The following is a 19,952-nucleotide window of genomic DNA, read 5'->3' as shown; positions in this document are numbered from 1 at the left end:
TTCTTGGCCTGTACTGCGACGTCATTTATCTATCCTGGCTTTGTACTTGTACTTCATTAATATTAAAACCGACCTGTATCTAAAATGCTACATGCGGAACAATATAATTAGAGTAGTATGTCGTAGATAAATAAGCGTATTTGTCTCTGTTTCAATAAAAGTCAGAATTAATTTTGGTGAAAGCATCTGCATGTTTTTTGATAATTGCAGAAATGAAATGTCGACACTTCTTGCTGTATTTCTGTTATTATAAGAAATAAAGAATATACATGGAATTTACACGAATATAAAATACACTTTTATATTTAGTTTGTGAAATTTCTTTTACGACTATCTATAGCTGAGTGAAATGAATTACAGCAGATCAGCTACAAACAAGGATTACCAGAATAAAAAAACTCCGTAACTTGGAACGTAGATCAAATAGGACAGATATTTTTACCAACTGCCCTCGATACTTTTACGCTCCCAATTGATGCTCGCAGTTACGCCCACGTGTTTCAAGAAGCAAGCTGTACCGGTCTCCGTAATTCTCCGAATGAAAGCAAGGATCACGAATCAGCTTCTAAAAACCTGAACCCTAATAACTTTCCATCGAAACACGTACCATCCGCTTCTAAATACACGACTTCACACCGTTCGCTCTCCTTTCATACTGATATAAATGCCGCAGCCATCCCAAGCTCCATTCCCGAAAACTTTAAAGATACAATACTGTCGCGAGCGTTTCGCATCTCCCAAGACCCTGCTCGCGTTTACGCTCATTAGTCACCGCTGATTCCTTTTCAAGTCCCAAAGATGCGCCATTGTTTACAAGGCGATTGTTCGCCGACATATAATATCAACGCTCGTCCTTAGAAAAGAAAAAGGAAAACGCGCGGAAATGGCCGAAGGAGAGAAACGAAACACAAAAGCCGATGGAAACGACAGAGGAAGATAGGAGAAGCGTGGAGAACGAAACGAAGCGGAAGACACAGGATGAAACGGAAGAAGGAGCTGGGATACAAAGAGGAAAACGAGGACGGAATAGAATGCAATAAGATGAGACTTACATTAGTGTGCACTACGCGTCGTAGAATTGACGTGCTCCTTATAAAGCCGAAGGGTAAGGTAGCCGAGAGAAGACACGCAGGAAGAAAGACGGAATGGAACAGACGATGAAGGGAAGAGGAAGTTTAAGGAGAGAAGAGATGGTTGACGAGCGCAGAGCGGAGAGATAGCGGGCGAGAAAGTAGGAAGGCACGTCGTGGCTCCTGCACGCTGGTGGAAGCCCGATTGTTCTCTGCAACCGACTGTGTCTCATTACTTCGAATTGGCTGGCCGTAGACAATGCCAGCGGGTAATACGGTTATCCGGAAGATGGTTTTCAGCGGCCTCCTCTTCGTTTCATCGCCCGCCTCTGTCCTCCATCCAACGCGACGCCCTTTTACACTTTACCCCCTCTCCGCCCTTCTTCAGACTCTACGAGGGTATAAACCCTTTTTCCTCGGTCACGTTAAGAGGTTACCGAGCTGCAAGCGCCGCGTACCTGCTCGGTGTAACCGTAAGAGAAAGGACAGTAGGGAGGGAAAGCAAACCAAAAGAAAGATGCTGACAGAGAAGACAATGGACCATTGCGAACTAGGCGGCTTTTTCGAGCCTTCCGGCAGATAAGAATCGAAGATTAAGCCGCGATACCGGGCACGGCGCGAGAAGATGACCCGGGAGGACCCCGGAGCGACCAACGACGTCGCTTGGTTCAGCTGGTAACCGGTACTTTCGATCGTTCGTACGCTCCGAATGGGGTCGATCGTTTTTTCCTTCTGTGGTTTTCTTTTTTGTTTTGCGAGTGACAAGGGAAGAGTAATATCGAGACAGATCTTTGAAATCTCTTCTATCGAGGTCTTGGGTCAGAGTCTTTAAATGAAGTTACGAAGGATACCGAGGAAGTCATGCGGAATTATGGTGGATTTAAGTCCATCCCTAAGGGTGGAACGTATGGGATGAAATATAGGCTTTGAGTCGTGAAAGAATATGTGAAATCGAATATGGTTTTGGCTTGTGTAAGAGTAATAAGATTAACACACGATGAAATTCTTTAGAATATGCTAATCGGTTTCTAGTTAAAATAAACTGTTGCGTTTGTGTAAAACTTAATTGCGAAGTTTTCAATGTTATATCTTAGCCTCGCAATCGCACTAGACGTAGGTATTAACACATATTATAACGAATCGAAGTTCAACAGATCTCGAGAAATGATATGATGTGAAATATTTGGCAAATTTTATTGCAATTAATAAAACCGGGAAGGCAATACCACATAGGAATGAAAGCTCGCTGAGTGTGAATTTTGAAATGCAAGTTTCCCTACGATCAAAGGAAGCAGGAATTATCGATGTACAAATCAGATCGTATCACTTTAACCTACATCGATCGCTTCGGGCGTGATCTTCATTTTAAATAAATCGCTTGCTCGAGGTATTACATCAGGGGAAAAGTTTAATAGGCGGGAGAGGAAAGAAGAAAAAAAAAAGAAAATAAGACTCGCGGTGCGGAAAGATCGGGAATCGTCGGGTAGAAGGAAGTTTCTTTCACGCCCAAGGAATAAGATGAGAATCGAAGATTAACCGACGACACGACTTTGGATCGGACAAGATGACGTCTCCAGCTCGGCCTAGCTTTCCATAGTCGAGGGAAACTGCTCTGCATTTCAAATCCGCGAAAAGCTGGGAAGCTTTTCGTCACGGACGGTCGATTCAGTCGGCTGAGAAGAAACGCCCCGGTAGAAAGCGAACAACCTCTCGTTCGGACAGCCGTGGACTCATCCACTCTACTCTTTCGAATGATATATCACGATGTCGACTCTTTTATGGATTTACAAACGATTGGTATTGTTCGACACAGCCAATACGTACAAATTTTCTTAAAACGTAAAGATCGATGTAACTGAGCGCTAAACGAAGCCTTCCAGAAGCGAAATTGACCCAGTTTACTTTCTCTCAAATTCTTAATTTTATTATGATATTCGATTCTCAAGAAACAAGTGATTTCTATACATTTATTTATCGCAAGAAGATAACATAAATAATAGGTAAATGTTCTAAGGTAAATTTTAGGAACAGAATTTGCAACACCATCACAAACCTGCACTTTCCAATTTATCAAGTTGATCAATGTGGTTTTCGAACAGCTCGAGTATAGACTGATTTTAATAGACTTAATTGATTGCTTTTCTGGAATCGTAAAAGTTACTTTAGAAATTGTTTGTGTGCATACTGTTGTGAAAATATGAATATTAATTAAAGTATAATTACTAGAATCTTTTTCAAGTATCGTAGTAGTTGATTTAATAAATTTTTATGAATTTACTGCTGTAAGAAATAAATATGGTTTCTTGTATACCTAATTAATTAAATTTTCTTCTGATATTATGGAAGATATTTTAACAAAATTTTATGTACTATTGTAAAAAGTACTGATTCTAATTAATTTAATATTCCTCCAGTATCATACAAGTTACAGGTAGTGCCGTAAAAGATAAATATTTGATGTAATATAATTAATTGAATCTTCTTCTGATACCGTATATTCTGGTTTAAGAAATTTTTATGTATATATCTCTATATAAAATAGATATTGATTGCAATACAATTAATTATATTTCCTTGTCGTATCGAACAAGCTTTTTCGAGAAATTTTTATATATCACACGACGATGAATGATCTTTGTTTTTGTTTTCGAAAAGTATTTTTCTCCACTCGTATCCACTGTAAATATCTCCAGAGAAAATGATAGAAAGCTCTTGTTGGAGACAACCCTTCTGAACGCTTTTTCTCGATTTCCTCTTTCCCGAATTCTGGAGTGCTGTTATTCTTGTGCAAAGACGATAGAACACAAGCATATTTTCTTTCATAAACAACGAACACTACTGATATCTCTGAGAGTATACGCATCTCCAAAATTGCTATTTTCCAAAGCCTGCGCTCGACACCTGATTCGGAAACTCAGATTGGAACATCAGATCGTACGGAACTCTTCTGCATTCAAGATCGAGGAGGTTGGACGTTTCTATCAAAAGTTCTCCGATAGAAAATGGAAGATCTGATAGAAAAAAGAAAGAAAGAGAGAACGAGAAGAAAAAGCGATAATAGGAAGGAACAGCGAGGAATTTTACTTAAGTCGACGAAGTTCTGACGAGGAGCATGGTTGAATTTCAGTGATCGACGAATGAAAGAAAAGCTTGAAGCTTAATCGAATGCGACGCTGGAAATAGACACGGAATAAATTGTAACATTGTCCTCTATTGTTTCGCGCAAACACGTGTACAATACCCTCTATAATTGCCGTAATGTTTGTCCTTGTGCATATTCGATTTATTCTTGTACGTTCGCCTCTCCTGTTTCACCGATTATTCCGGTCATAGCTTTTATTATGTATCGCGCCACGTTAGAATAGATTACTTCAGATGGCTTTATTTAGTATTAAATGTCCTTCGTACAACAAAAACGACGTTATCTTCCCATGCATTTCCTTCTAAAACAATTAATAAACATTTAAAGCTCAAATTTCGCTTCATTTGTTAGCAAACATGGTTTTTTAGATTTCCATTGATCCTTCGTACAAAAAATATTTGACCAAGAAGAATACTGTTGCGGTAGTTTCCGCATGAGAATATTGGTTTAATCAATCCATTTTTCATTTAATCAATTTTTAATTTATTTGCATCTGTTCAATATGTGTGGACATGTTATGTATTTTTCTCAGTATTGAATTTATGAATTTATAAATTTGAAATTATTCAGACTGTACCTTGTTTCTTTATCTCTAAGTTGTTTAACGACTCCACCCTGTTATATTCCAAATTTCTAAATATATTTATAGTTATATGACTCGAATATTTTCCAATATCATTCACGTGTTGCCTGCTCTGGTAGTCGCTAATGGTAGGCTTTGCGATGCCATCGAAGTCACCGATAATTAGCGATACCATAAGTAATTCAAACAAAATGATTTCAATGCTACAAGAATAAACCAAAGTTATCACCTATTGAATATCCTGAAAAGTTAATTGAAATAAATTTATTTAAAGAAAGCATACAAAATATACATGGAAATTCACATGTTATAAACGTAACAGAAATATTTAATTACTTAAACATCCTGTATTGGCATGACGTATCTTTTTACGAATTCGTAACAGAAGTGGAAATATCGACTAGAATCGAATGGATAAATGTTTCACAGGAGTTCGAACAACGTTCGAATAATTTCCAGCTGATACACTGAAAGTTGGTTAATTTGTTACTATCTGGAAGGTTCAACGACGCGTAGAAATATTCCTCTTTGAGCAATTTGGCCCAGTTGCCGAACTTCCAACATGATTAAACGTCCCTACCTTCGATTTATGGGAACTCTTCGACCCGATGAAAGTGTATAGATCACGTGAAGAACGAATCCCAACGCGTATGTCCGGAAATGGACGTTGAGAATAATAAAAGGGTGCTTGTCAGCTTCCGTCGAAGAAGCTTTTCGCGCTTCCCTCGTTCCAGCGATTTCGTAATAAAGTGTTTCATGAGATATTTACGATCGGTTTCATGATTTATTTATGTGATTTTATTGGAAAATTTTAAGGCGGCCATTCGCTAAGATTGCGGTTCCAAAGCGTTTACAGACGAATCGTACAGAAGTATGAACTCTTGTTTTAGGAATCGTATTTTCCTGAATTTCCCGGTTTAATCAGAAAAGTTTCGAAAGTTTAATACTTCGTCGGAGTTGATTTTACTTGATTTTATTCATTTTAGTTTACGTTCGAGTTAATTATTTTGCACTCTAAACAGTTCATTAATATTTGATATCTTGCAAGTGGTTCGGTTAATCCTGCAATGTACATTTATATAGAATCTCGTTAACATAAAAAATGAAATATCTATATTGTGAAGATAATTCAAAATAGAATTCAGATAGTCGAATAATAATTTTATTAATCGATTTAAACAACCTCGAATCTTCTATTGAACAATCTTTCCATGTCTGAAGATTATCACGAAGCCAGAAAATATGAGGGAATACAAATAATAAACAGCCATGATAAATAGCAGGTGAACTAACAAACGAATAATATAACATCTTTCTGTTGTCTCTAAAACCAGCAAGGAATCCAACTATAATATTCTAGTGTTAATTAAATTCACTTGTCTGCATACCACATCGCGAACAAGCTTACCGATGACTCGCGGAGCAACAAAAAGCCGAAACACGCTCGCCACCGTGCTCGAGCAACGCGTTGTAGGTACAGGAAACCAATGACACGAGAATGACTGCAAGTTTAAGGATTATCACCTAAATCCGGCAGTTACACGTTAAACTTCTCACACATAATGCTTTGCGTATCGTAACATTCATCGTCGTCTATTCAGCCGCACCAGTTCAAATATGATACATTAACCACCTATCTGGTCCTTTGTCATTTAAATCAGTTAACTAACGACGATACGGCGGTCCTTCTACGGAATTCTCCGGTTCCTAGATCGACAAGGACAACGACGACGACGACTACGAGAACAATCTCTCATATGTTCGTATAGTGTGCACAAAGTAATCATTTTCTCCCGAACAATAGTCGCCCTTATGCATGTTTCAGCAGACACCCGGAGCCGACTGGACACCTTTCGGGAGACCAGCGTTAGGTCCACGGAAAGTGAGAGACAAGGAGACGACGAGGGGAACAAAGAGAAAGACCAGAAGTCCTCGACAACGTCTCGAGATGGTAGTCCGAGTGCGTCCTGTGCTTGCACTTATCTTTGTGCCACTGTTTGCTCAACCACCAAGACAGACCATTTACCATAACGAGGGAAACGGAAGCTTCGAGCAGAACTCCTTAGCACCCGACGAAAGCTTACAACAATGGTTTGCCCGCCATGAACTCGCCCGCTTTCCGACCTTTTCCTCTGCAGTCCTCAGCCTCTCTTTCTTCTTGCTGCCTTATCTCGCGCGTCCTTATGTCCCCTTCTTTCTCCCGTGTTTTACACGATCCTTCGCGCTTCCGTTTACTCGTCACTCGGTTGCAGCAACGCGGCGGGAGAGTAATCGCACTAACCTTTAGCGGATACGATGCGACGTTGATGATACCTGTGTTGTTTCCGCTCTTGTTAGATTGGCGGAATGGAGCTTTTAGCGAGTCGAGAATTGGTATGTTTATCGTTGTAATTCAGATGTGTGCATGGTAACCGTGGAGAATAATTTTAGAGAAATTTTCACAGATTTATTTGGTTAATTTTTTATTCGTCGAGAGTAAGGAACTTTTCTGCTTCGACGTGTTTTGTCCGATTGAGTAATCTAGAGATCCGACTTATTCGTTTCAGTAATATATTCATAGCATTTAACACGTTCGATGTACGAGTTTCTACTATTATCTTCTGTGATGAGCATTGGAAACAATATTTTTCTTGTTTTTACTTGAAAGTGTCTAGAACACGTAATAAATCGTTGAAAAATATCGAAACAAATGATATTTATTATAACTATAATCAAAGCATTATACGTACTGACGTCGTCGTTGAATATTGACGCCCTTCTCTTTGATGTATCATTATATTGAATATGTTAATTCAGTTTGTATCGTCATTATACGAGAGACGGATTATAATTCGTGATTTCTTGGTTTCCACGTCGCTTTGAGTATTTGCAATATAACTTGAACACTGTTTCAAATGATCGCTTTTTCCAAATCAAAGATTACTCGAAGGGTAATAAGACGCAACAAAAAGCTATGCATTTCTACAAAAATATGATGATATCCAATTAAGGTATCGATGGGTGAACGAGTATATATATTGTAATGACTCCGAAGAAATAACTCAGTTCGATTCATTAAGACGTGTACGAAGCAAGTTAACGATAAATGAAGTCCTCAAATCAAAAATAATTCCCTTCAGAAAGTCCCACTTTAATAAATCATGATTTAACGTCAACACGAATTTGGTATTTTGATTGACGGTTGTATCAAAATTACTCTTCAGCGAAGTACCCTACATGCATACATGTTACGATTCGCAATATTCGCAATAAATCAAGAAGTCATTGGTTGATTACAAGTTTAGTTTCCCTCTCGACGATAACGGGTCTCGTTGAGGGAACAGCCGGTTGATTGACGTCAATGTTTCGAGGCTGTGCATCCTGGACAATTGACTCTATTGATTTCTGAAGAGTAATCAGTGTCTTCGTTTTCGCGTTTACGTTCGGAAATCGATAAAATCAAAATGGGTCGATGTTGCTTGCCGTAAACAACATGCTCGAAATCGCATCGAACGAGAAGAAAACACCGTTGCAACGAGAGCGTAAAAAGCTCAGTCGTGATCGATGCGAGACATGTACAGCGTCGAACAAACGGAACACGTTCCATCCTATCCGTTTCCCTGAAAGTCCAACCAATCCTGCCGTTCGAACTAGTGTCATTTGTTTCTTTCATCTCCTTCGATCATTTATTCCCAATTATGCTTGTGGCAATTAGATCGGTTAAAGGTGAATTCACTAGGTCGATGGCAGAATGAAACATCGACTGTTTTAACACGTGAAAGATATTTTATGATCGGTAGAATACGGATTTGTATGCGTATATGATAAATTTAGAAGTGCAAACATTCAGAGAATGAATATAATACAGAAAAATGTATGAAATATCCAAAATGAAATACAAAAATAATTTTTAGTAGGCGAAACAAATTATGCACTATATAGGTTCCATTTGCAAAAATTCCAAAGCGCAAAAACCCAGAGAATGCGTATAATATACAAAACTATATAAAATATGCAAAGTGGGGCACTTGTCGTAATTTTTAGCAGGAAAAACGAATTGCTAGGTAGGTTCCATTTGAAAAAATTCCAAAATATAAAAATCCAGGAAATGCATGTAATATAGAAAAATATATAAGATATAGAAAGTGAGATACTTGTCATCATTTTGGGTAGAGATAAACTACCGTGTAGATTTCGTTTCTTTGGTTCACTTCATAAAAACATAAAATTGCATAAAAGTTCGCAATCTAATAATCAGTGTTCAAATATTTTCGCGAGCCACTGTACGTTTCTAGTTATGGCGCTGTAGAAAGAAAATTGTCGAGTGCTCTTTGTAAACACTGTAGCCACTGCGAGGCTTTATGCAACTTTTGCATCAGTCGACGTCGTTTCGTTTCGCTTTTCTTAATCTTTCATTCGCGAGCATACGACGAGCATATTCGTGTCAAAGTTTCAAGCGTCGGAAATTCCAGCGACAGTTGCAATGCCCCGATATTCCATTGCGGTTTTCATTCCTTTCAAGCATTATCCAGGTAAAAAAGTTGAAAACGCTCCACGGTGCTTTCCGTTTTATCTAACATTAATTTCGAAATCATACCGTTCCTCTCTCTCTCTCTCCCTCTCTCTGTCTCTCTCTCTCTCTTTTACGTATTTATCGACTCATTAATAACAAAACAGAGAAAGGTACACAAGCTGCGGAGCTCCATAGGAAAGAGGCTTTTAAAAATTTCAAGCAACCATTCCATGGATATATAGCATGCAGTATACATCCCTGCTATTCCTGTTTTCGATCCATCCGGCTTTTCTTCGATCGTTAATTCTTTTCCTTCCGGTGCACAACGGTTAAATTACACAATTTAGATGGATAAATTTATTAAATAACATTTTCATGGATTTTTTGACGTTACTTTACTTTCTTTATCCACTGCATGATATTAATATGAAATTGTACTATCCTTTTCAATTCCTGCATCAGTACGAGATATAAATTACGACAAACTTTCACTAGCGGTTTCTAACTTTTGTTCTAACTGTAACTCTTCTTATGAGATTACGGAAAATTTAAAGACGTAAAAATATACAAAACATGCGTAATAGAAGTACTCGTTAAAATATGCAATATGTAAAACAAAACTCCATTTAATTTCTACTGCTTCAGTTCCATTCGTCAAGAAATAAATTCGCACAAAAATCCACAGACCTCCGATAACATACGAGGACCCTAAAATTTTAGATTGAGCTTCATAGTAGTGAGACGCAGCGTGTATCCACAACTTTAGCAAATTCTAACCGATCTCGATTCTCGTAATCAAAGGAGAAAGAATCGAAGGAGACGTTCTCCAGGTCGGGGTTAGAACTTTTTTTTCTGTTCACGGAGGACGTTTACTTTAGCGAGTCGGAAGTCGGGCGTACAGTAGCGGAATACATGTGGAGTTTCGAGCACGTATAAGGTCTGTTTTATGGGGGACGGATAAAGAAAAGTTTCGAAGGTTCGAGCGTACGTATACGGAATTTCTTCGGTCTTTCCTATACCGGGAGGAACGATATTTCAGGTATGTGATGAGAGGCGGAGACACGGGCAGAGCTTCTTTATAGCGCCACTGTGAAAACATCGATAATCTTGGAAACTTTGTACGCGTCCTCGACGATTCATGGGGCACCGTGCCGTGTCCTAAATCGTGGTAATTGTTTGCTCAGGGAGGAAGGATATTGTGATTGGCTTAGATTACTATGATACGGATATTTCATCTCCGCCATTCGTATTTGTCTACTCGAATTAGAATTTAAGAATACACATAGTGATAGATATTACGATTGGTATACGTCTGACTAAACGTAGACTATTCTACTTGAAGTAATTTAAATGGCCGTTTAAGAGAAGGTGTATTAACGGATGTGCGATATCATCACAGAAATCTATCAATGCGTTCATTTGATTCTTATGAAATGGAAGAAGGGAGAAGATTAAGTCTACATTTGCAAAGTTTCTCTTTTTTGATAAAAATCGATATTGTCTCCGATGACAACTCCAACAGAGGCTTATAATTATTTAAGATACATCATTGTTCATGGGTAACAGAATATTCACTGGTTTTGCGAAAGCAACATGACAATTGTCTTACATTTCCAAGAAGAAGATCGATTGACCGGAACTTTGTATTGGTAGAGGATAAAAAGAATATAAAACAGTGAACATTTGTGTAACGTATTTATGATATATGTAAGAAAGTAACGAATGGACAATTATGTATTGATCTCTAAAAAAATTCTCTAGACTAGAATGATAATAATGTGAGTACCAGAATTACGTAAAACAGCGATCAAAGATAAAATACACAACTGAGAAAAACATTTTTCTCACAAGTCTCTCCTTATAATCCAAGTTTCCAAACAACAGATAATAATTCCTACATCCCCTAGCAACTTCGTAATAATTTCTTAACTTTACTTCATTCCCCATAAATACCCCGATTATTTGCAGAACGAGGATATACGTTAAACTTACGATTTGTAAATAACATTAGACACCCATGAATTAAAAAGCGAATTAAAATTGGACAAGAACAATAAATAGCGACATGTAAATGGCACTTTAGAGGCCGCGCAGCATATTACACGTCTATAAATCATCTCTCTTGCTCGACTTTCTTTGAAAAACTCGGGAGAACGGGAATACGGTTCTTGAACGGTGAACGTAGAACCTGAACGAGACCCAGGGACATTTAATATACATGGAACGCCGACAGAGCAATCGATGGAACTTGCTTATTGGCAATTTGTCGAGTGACGGGATGGGATGCGGGGGACCTGGTAACGAGGAGGTTGTTTTCCGAAGACAGGTCTCTGCCTCACGGCGTAAAATCGGTCCCTATCCTCGGCCATCGGATGTACAACGACGACCAGACGAGGAACGACGACGAGGGAGAGTTTGGAATCTTCCGCGGGATGCAATTTATCCTGTCGCATTAGATTCAAAATAATTGATCCCCCGGGCGGGCGCGGAATAGCGAATCATTACTTCAGACTGATGGCGCCCCCACCGACCGAGTTTTGCCGACGAGGAAAATGAAAACTCGGTGATCACCTGCTTCCGATGAAAAATTTGACGGGGCAGTTCGGCGAAGAGGAACACACCGGAACACGGTACCTTCGAACCGAATAAAATGAGTTTCCCGCGGTTGCAACGCTGGCTAAAATTCGCTATCCTCACCGGAAGCATGAACTGGTACGTCCATTTCCTGATCTAGGTTTTAGAGACTTTGATATTGATGTTTTTGCATATTTACTTGGTTCTAAAAGGACTTAACACTGGCAGATATACTGTCTTGTATTTTAATTCGATACTGAGAGAAATTGACTCGATATTTTCACTCGATATTGATAGGAACTATTTTGACTTGTTGCAATTGTTTCTACTTGATGAATCTGAAGAAAATTGGCTTGTATTAGGTTGTCCGAAAAGTGTCTTTCTTTTACAGATCAGTCTTTTACAACGACGCATCTTTATACAAACATGAAACCAAATTCGTGGAACGTTGTGATTTTTATTTTGATAGAACAAAATGGATCATAGGTAATTCGATAAAATAATGTAAAACGGAAAATGTGGATCCATTATTTTCTTATAAAACGAAAGAAACTATTCGGACGATCTAATATTTTGATTCTATGCTAGGAGGAAATTATTTATATTTTAATTCGATACTAATAAAAATTGATTTTTATGATTCGATTTGGCACTGAAAGGTTTAAATTGATTTATATTTGAATTTGATTCTGAAACGATTCGATCCTATGAGAAACTGGTGTATATTTGGATGAAATATCAAGAGAAATTGATTTATATTTTGATTCGACACCAAAAGAAATTGACTTGTATTTTGATTTTATATTAAGAAAATCTAATTTGTTCATATATTTGTGTTTTGATTAGTATTTTAATTTATTACTAACTTTGATGTTCATTTTGATGCTGAGAGAAACTGTGAAACCGATCTTTTAGTATGTTGATTAATGGCACGAGGTAGTAATATTTACTTGTTCGATCGAAGCTTTAAAAGAGTAGTCCGTAGCTTTGAAGAAATAAATTGCAATATATTCTGATATTTGGCTCGGATTTAATTTATGAACTAATTTCGATGTTCACATATTTTGGTATTCTGCCTATTTGAAGAAAGAAAAATGAATTTTTGAAATGCATCCTGATATTTGACTTGGGCGATATTGATTAAATTTACTGATTAATTTAATTGCCTTTGTAAATCAGTAATATAAATGAAACATTTAATGAATAAAAGAACGTACGAATAATACAATGACAAAAACATGAGACGCCCTGAATATCGCGCGTTATTTTTCACATGTAATTCTGGATAAAGTAACTTATAATTAGAGATTGACAAGCGACATGTCTCAATTCTCTTGTTTGCTTGTAGCAAGCAAAGAATAATAATTCATTATAGTTGTTACTTTAATCGAAAATCCTCAGATTAATATAATCATATAGTATTAATCGAACGAAACATTTGAAAAATGTAATACAACTTCCAAGTCGCGTGACAGTGCATGACACCGTTGCGAAAAGTGTGAAAATAAAAAGGAATAATCTATACTAGCACATTAAGAAGTCATATGAAATTGTTTGCAAGATGTATAACGAAAACGAATTCGTCTAAAGGTACACAATTTTTTGATCGATCACCGGTGTTTGTCGATCAGCCACGAATTTCATCATGCGTTCCGCGATTGATGAAATGCAGTGCCGCTACGGGAGGTTGAACGCGCGAGACGCGGCTAGCCAAATCTGGTATAATAATTAAACCCGGAATCGAATTTCACGACACTTAATAGATATTGTCAAAGATAATGTATTTCGCGACACTGCGAACGCGAGGAGAAACCGTGTCGTTTAAAATGAAATTTGTATCCATGTGACGGTCGCTTTCATATTCATGGTCTATTAAAATTTGCCAACTATACGTACAGCGTAGCGAAATGATTGAAATCTGAATAAAACACGACCGACGAATACCATCGCTGTGGTATAGTATTCTCCGGTGTGCGTATGGAATTTATCTAATTAATAATCGCGGATGGTAGTGTGCATTAAATTGTCGGCAAAGTGCACTCGAGTGCAATTTATCCAGGGACAATTTGGGAAATAAAAAGAATGAAAAAAGAAATAAAAGTAGGTGGCCGAATGGGATAAAAAAAGAGCAAGTGTCTGGCTACTCACGTATATCGAGTGCTCGAACATCGAGGCTGGGCCCGAACAGCGTCAGCAGCGCGCAGAACTTGGCAATTATTGGCAGGCAATCAGTCTTCATGGTCGCCGAGGTGTGGTGTCTTCATGGAAGCTCGTGGCAATCGCCTGAAAACACATCGAGACAAAAAATTTACTCCCAAGTTTATATACTTTCGAGCGCCGCGCCGCCCGGTAAAATTACTTTCTTAAGTTCCTGACTACTTTCTTAAGTTTCTGAATGTTACTTGCTCTACCTTGCTTTCTTTTCTTTTTTTAGAACACGAAACTTCGGATGTGTGTCAGGGACGATAATCTAAGGTGGAAATTAAATAATAAGTCGATAATTCTTTAAATATCCGTGCCTTGCTACGATGTACTGCAACAGATTAAATATTTTCAAACGAATAAGCAAAGTATTACACTATCGTAGTCAAATTATTACAAACTTTTAAATCATCGATACAAACGCAAGGTAGAGATTGAATTAAAAATTATTAATATTTTAAGTATCTTTATTCTGCAATAATATATTACAGATTAGAAATTTCTGCAAAAATATTCTTCAATGTATTATGGAATATCATTAATCGTACTAAAATTACTACCAAGTAGGTAGTTGTAGCGCGATACTAAAATTCTGAGTGGCCTATCGATAATCGAGCTTCTTCCACGGAACTATAATAAATCATGTCGTCAAAGCACCAAGGTAGCCCGATCTTTCGGAAATAAATAGCCCGAGCAGCTCAATATACATTACAATACAAAATACCAACATTCATCTAGGCACCGTCGATCGTACCAGTCATCAATCTCCCAAGATATATCTCGTCTCGCCTTTTTATTCCTCGCGACACGCACGCCATCCGTTCGCGTTCTCGAAACGTTATCGTTCCTTCTCAATTTAGTTTCTCCGTTGTCCTTGGATCCGATAAAACCATTGATCTTTACAGAATCACACATTCAGAGGGTAGAAACCGCCAAAAATTGGCAACTATCGTCATAAATATGAACTATATGGGAAATCAAATAGATCGATTTCTTCTGAAAACTTTTCAATTTTCGTACGAAAGTAATCAGGGTTTAATTCTTCGGAAACTAAACCATTATACTTTATGGGAATGATTAGTTTGACTTTAGTAAGGCTTATAATGAATATACGAATTCTATATATTTAAACGAAATTTTAATTAGTTTTCAATTAGATGTACTCTTCCAGGCTGACTTTACTTATTTCTAGGTGTTCTCCTATTAAATGAGCTCTAATAAACTATTTATCTGCAGACGAGTTTTACTGTAATATAATTTCCCATGTCTTAATATCTCGCTCGTTGATAAGATATTCTCTTCTATTATATCGACTTATTGTCAAGACATCCTAAATCATAGACTGAAACTTAGGTTGACTAAAGATCAAAAGGAAACCCTTTTTTTTTCAATTTTCATACTGTGGAGTAAAAGAACAGACGCGTAGCGCAGATACAAGTAGAGAGGAACCTATTAGAACGCTTTCATACCTTTCCTGGTACTCGACATAATTGTATCTCGTTATATTTTCAATCATTTTTTAACAGATGTTAAGGCTTCCAAAAATAATAAAATAATAATTAAAAAATAGCAAACATTTTTTTCCTCTATCATAAATCTTAGAACGATCTATTTTAAACAATAAAAATCCGTAGCATTAACTTAAAATCTTATGTACAATTTTATCAATACCTTTTCCGTAATAACATTGAACGATAGAGAATAAGGAATCCTAAGAATAGGGGTTTGATCGATTCACGAGTAAAAGCACAAATGATTCAGGTATTTCTTTTGCTTGGCACGACACTAGGTAACCAGTGAAGTCCTGATAGTCCCTGTGGTACGTGTATCGCCTGGAGAAACACAGAAAGACTGACTCGTAATCGAGTCCCTGCTCAATTAGCCCAGCCTTGCACTTTTGCGTTCCTCTGCCAGATCGTGTGAAAGACTAAGTAAGAGGAAACGAGACGAGAGAAAAGGGGAGGCATTCCTTTGGCTTTGCTCCATTTTTACTGCAGTCGGAAACGGCTCTTACAGTCACGCAACTACTATTCCACGTGCCATCTGGTTGGTCTATCGACGAAATAAAGAACGGAATTTCGCCCGATTCGGTCCCAGCAACTAGACAAAGCGTAATTAACAACATGAGATGTAATTGATTGAGACGAATGGCGTCGAAGTCTCTGTCGGTCTGTGCCAGAATGCTTGTGATATTTTGGCTGTATTCCTAGCGACTGCGACGCGATACGAAAGATTCGGAAAGTTCAAAATGGTATTTCATGGAAGCATCTAAGATGCACGTACTGTTATATTGAAAAATTCTATCATATACGTATTTTCATTTTTAAAAATTGTAAAATACGTGTATTGTGGTATTGCGTATTCTTGAAAAGTTTGCCATTCGTGAGACCCGGTGACTAGAGTTTTAAAAAATTCGATAAATAAAGTTTGTCAAGAGAACATACTTTTAGAAAAGTATATCGTATCAGTAAAAATTATTATACGATTCATAGAATCTATACACCGTGATATAACTAAAATCCTACAGTGAAATAGGTCCTAAATTCCATAAGACCCGATAAAGAAGGTCACAAAACACAAAAGACTCGCTATAAAGGTATCTCTAAATCTATAACACCCTGACCATAAAACCTTAAACCTTCAAGATACGGTACAGCTAAACCGAGATATCGTTGTACTTGATAAAAGAATCGCCTTAATCTATAGTGCCTATCAACGAGATCCCCGACTCTCGTCTCAAGATTCTCGAGGGTCTGGGTGTTCCGAAAGGTTCCGCTGGTTTCAAGAATTTCTGGGGATATCAAGGGTTTCGGAAGGGTTTCCACGAGATTCCGGAAGATTCTACGAATTCGGAAGTTTCAGGCGTCCTCAGGAGTATCGAGGATCTCGGTGGTTCCGAGGAGATCCAAAACGTCTCAGGTCATTTCTACGTAAGTGAACGTTTCAATATATTGCGAATCTAGGCGATTCTGAAATATTTGACTCTTAAGAAACGGAAGGTTCTAATAATTCTAAAAACTTTCTGAATTTGTACTTTTCGAACTTTTGAATTGTTCCCGAGGATCAGCGATGTAAAAGTTCCTAAAATATTTCAGAGGTGGCAAAGATTCTACAAAGTTCGAAAGATTTGTTCCGAATTCTAGGGAATTTGTGAGGCTACGGAACTGTTGAGATCTACCTTCAAGACCTTGAAGATGCCAAAATGCTCTGACAACATCGATGTTTCCAGGAACCTTGGTCACCATCAATAGCTCACCTAGATTCCGATAACTCTTGGAACCTCCGGGATCACCGCAAACCATTGAGACCCTGAATACCTTCGGAAACCCTAGAACCACCGATATCTGCCCAAAACTATCGGTACTCTTGGAACCTCGTTAACCGTTATGTGGATCCAAGGTCATTTGTAATTGCTTCTGAGGATCTACATTCTTAGGTATGGCTGTATCTACGGACCTAATTGTGGAATTGTATATGTAATATTACTTTTGCCAAGTTGAATAATATTGTAACAGGAGTTTCTTCCTTTTACGTCATGCTTACTTACTATAGCAGCAATATAAATATAATTTTTATCGTGGATACTTCATTAAACTCGACGTGCTTAAATTAGGTTGGTGGTAACTTCTATCATATTTCTACCAAACTGTCTACAGTTTCTCAAACATTATGCAAAGGTTTGAGAAAATGAAGTTTGTTTGTATGCTCGGAATATTTGTTTCGAAATTCCAGAAACGAGTTACTACTCCTTTTATTTACTTAATATTCGAGATGTCGCTAATGACCAATTTTCTACCGCATACATACGACTACAGCGTTCCACGTCTATCACTGTCATATAGTCACAACGATATGATCATCGAATCAATCGAGTTCAGATGACATCTACATATACCGTATGAATTTAAGGATATCAACATGTGATTACACGAGTTCAAGCGTCTCCGCATTTGACATTGTTTTTGTCGTATTAGGATTATATTGTACGTTATATTATAGAAGAATTGTTGTTCACTGCTTTTACGTAATATAATTAATCCATCATTTTCAAAATGTCGATAACCGTATTCGATGCAATTTACAATCATACTAGAATGATACGCATTGTGATTTTTATTAACTTTTTATTGCCTGACTCGGTATATTAGATTATCTATTAATTAAATGGTATCATTCTCGTAATATTCGTATGTCTGTGTCAAATATCCTCATTAATGAATCGCTAATTGCAATTATTGTAAACGTTGATATTTCCAACGGGGGAAATTTTGTGAATATCGTTGTCTTTCTTTTCGTGCAAACTATTAGCCGCTCTCGACATTCATCGATTACGTTTTCATGGATTTGATAGCCGAGATATATGTACATCTCCTATTTCGATGACCGTGTCTAAAGGAGCCTAGCCCATTGCAGTATCGATCGTCCGATGTGACTGCAATAGCTCGTTATCCATTGTCGAAGTTCATAGTACACGCAGTTCACTTCGTCCAAGACATTTCTCCGGTATCGCTATTAAACTTTGAATGTATCGTTTGGCACATTAACTGCTACGCGAATTTTATATATTTTGCCTTGGGAGTCGTAATACATTGAAATATACTATACGGAAACGTTAAATTTTTGCAAAATATTATATAGTACTTGCGCATATTCTTCTCTAATAATGTCAATAAATCAGTCACACTGTCGAAAATTTTTAGTCCAAAAAATTTATCTTGCTTTAATCATCCTAAAAAATATAGTAAATCGTGAGTCATCGATGACTACCGTGGCAGTTAACGTGTTAATTTCTGTGCTTCTGTTTCGCACGTTAATCGCCCTAGAAGTCTTCTGTGTACGAACTCTAATTTTTATCTCCGTCATTATGCGACCTAGAATTTTTTCAACAATTATATCAACAACTCGCGAGAGAGAAAACTAAGAGAAGAATATTGAAGATAGAAACGACTGCAAGAACGGCAAGACGGTTACTCAGAAGACATAAACGAGCACCGTATCGCGACGAAGTTTCACCGTTAAAGGCAAGACAAGAACGGTTTCGGTGAAATTTTTCGAGATCCGGAAGTAGTTTCCAAGGACTTGCAGCGTAATGACGAGGATTGTGCGAGGTCAATTCCTTTCTGCTGCCGTTGCAAAATACATTCGAGATTTTATGGACCACGAGAACCGGAGTCAGTGAAACTTGCGGATTGTAGTCAGTCGAATACTCGAAATCCCGAAAGACAGATCCCAGACGATACCTGCGCAGAGGCTTACCTCGTATCGCGGGCCAGATAACCGTGCCTTCGAAATTTACCCTCGAAAATCGTCGAAAAACGACCACGTCTCATTGAACGTTTCCCCATCGACGATTTTACGAGCGGCAAGATTTTACCAAATCGAATATGAGAATACGTTAGCATACGAAATGTCGGGAAAGGAATTATTGATTTATCCTTTGGTAATGTAGGAATGTTTTTTGAAGTTAAGGGGATTTTACAGATAGGGGAATAAAAAAGTGTGAATGATGTAGAGTTTTAACAGAATGCTTGAAATTATGATGTGAGTGAAAGTTACATGGTAATCTAAGATTTTGGATAATATGACTGACAACCAAATCTAAAATTCATTCGTTCGATAACGAATAATTTATTTTTCTATTATTTTCCCTGTTATTTTCCCTGTCATCTAATTAACGATACATTAAATTTCCTACCATTTAGTAATATGATTATAAATACGAGAGTCCTACTAAATGATACGAAATTTAATATACTTGGATCTAATTAATTAGTACGTAAAAGCTATAATAGATACAACGGTCTGCCAATGTGTGCTTATTGTAACCAATACTTATTATATATACTTCTATAAGAGCTCTATTTATACTATCATCGCCTGTCTATTGTA

At 37.5% G+C, this 19,952-nt stretch overlaps 1 protein-coding gene across 2 annotated transcripts in view; it reads right to left on the bottom strand.

The window, feature by feature from the left end:
• The window catches only part of LOC132916494 (discoidin domain-containing receptor 2-like), a 145,459-nt gene that overhangs the window by 67,473 nt on the left and 58,034 nt on the right, over positions 1 to 19,952 (bottom strand). For both annotated transcript variants that reach the window (XM_060976556.1, XM_060976557.1), the window contains exon 2: positions 14,010 to 14,144. In XM_060976556.1, coding sequence (XP_060832539.1) covers positions 14,010 to 14,100 — 91 coding nt within the window. In that variant the 5' untranslated portion in view covers positions 14,101 to 14,144. The remainder of the gene's footprint in view (positions 1 to 14,009; positions 14,145 to 19,952) is intronic.

The sequence above is a fragment of the Bombus pascuorum genome, chromosome 2 (assembly GCF_905332965.1).
Source record: "Bombus pascuorum chromosome 2, iyBomPasc1.1, whole genome shotgun sequence".
In the NCBI taxonomy this organism is placed as follows: Eukaryota; Metazoa; Arthropoda; class Insecta; order Hymenoptera; family Apidae; genus Bombus; species Bombus pascuorum.
This window is presented reverse-complemented; position numbering and strand designations above follow the sequence as displayed.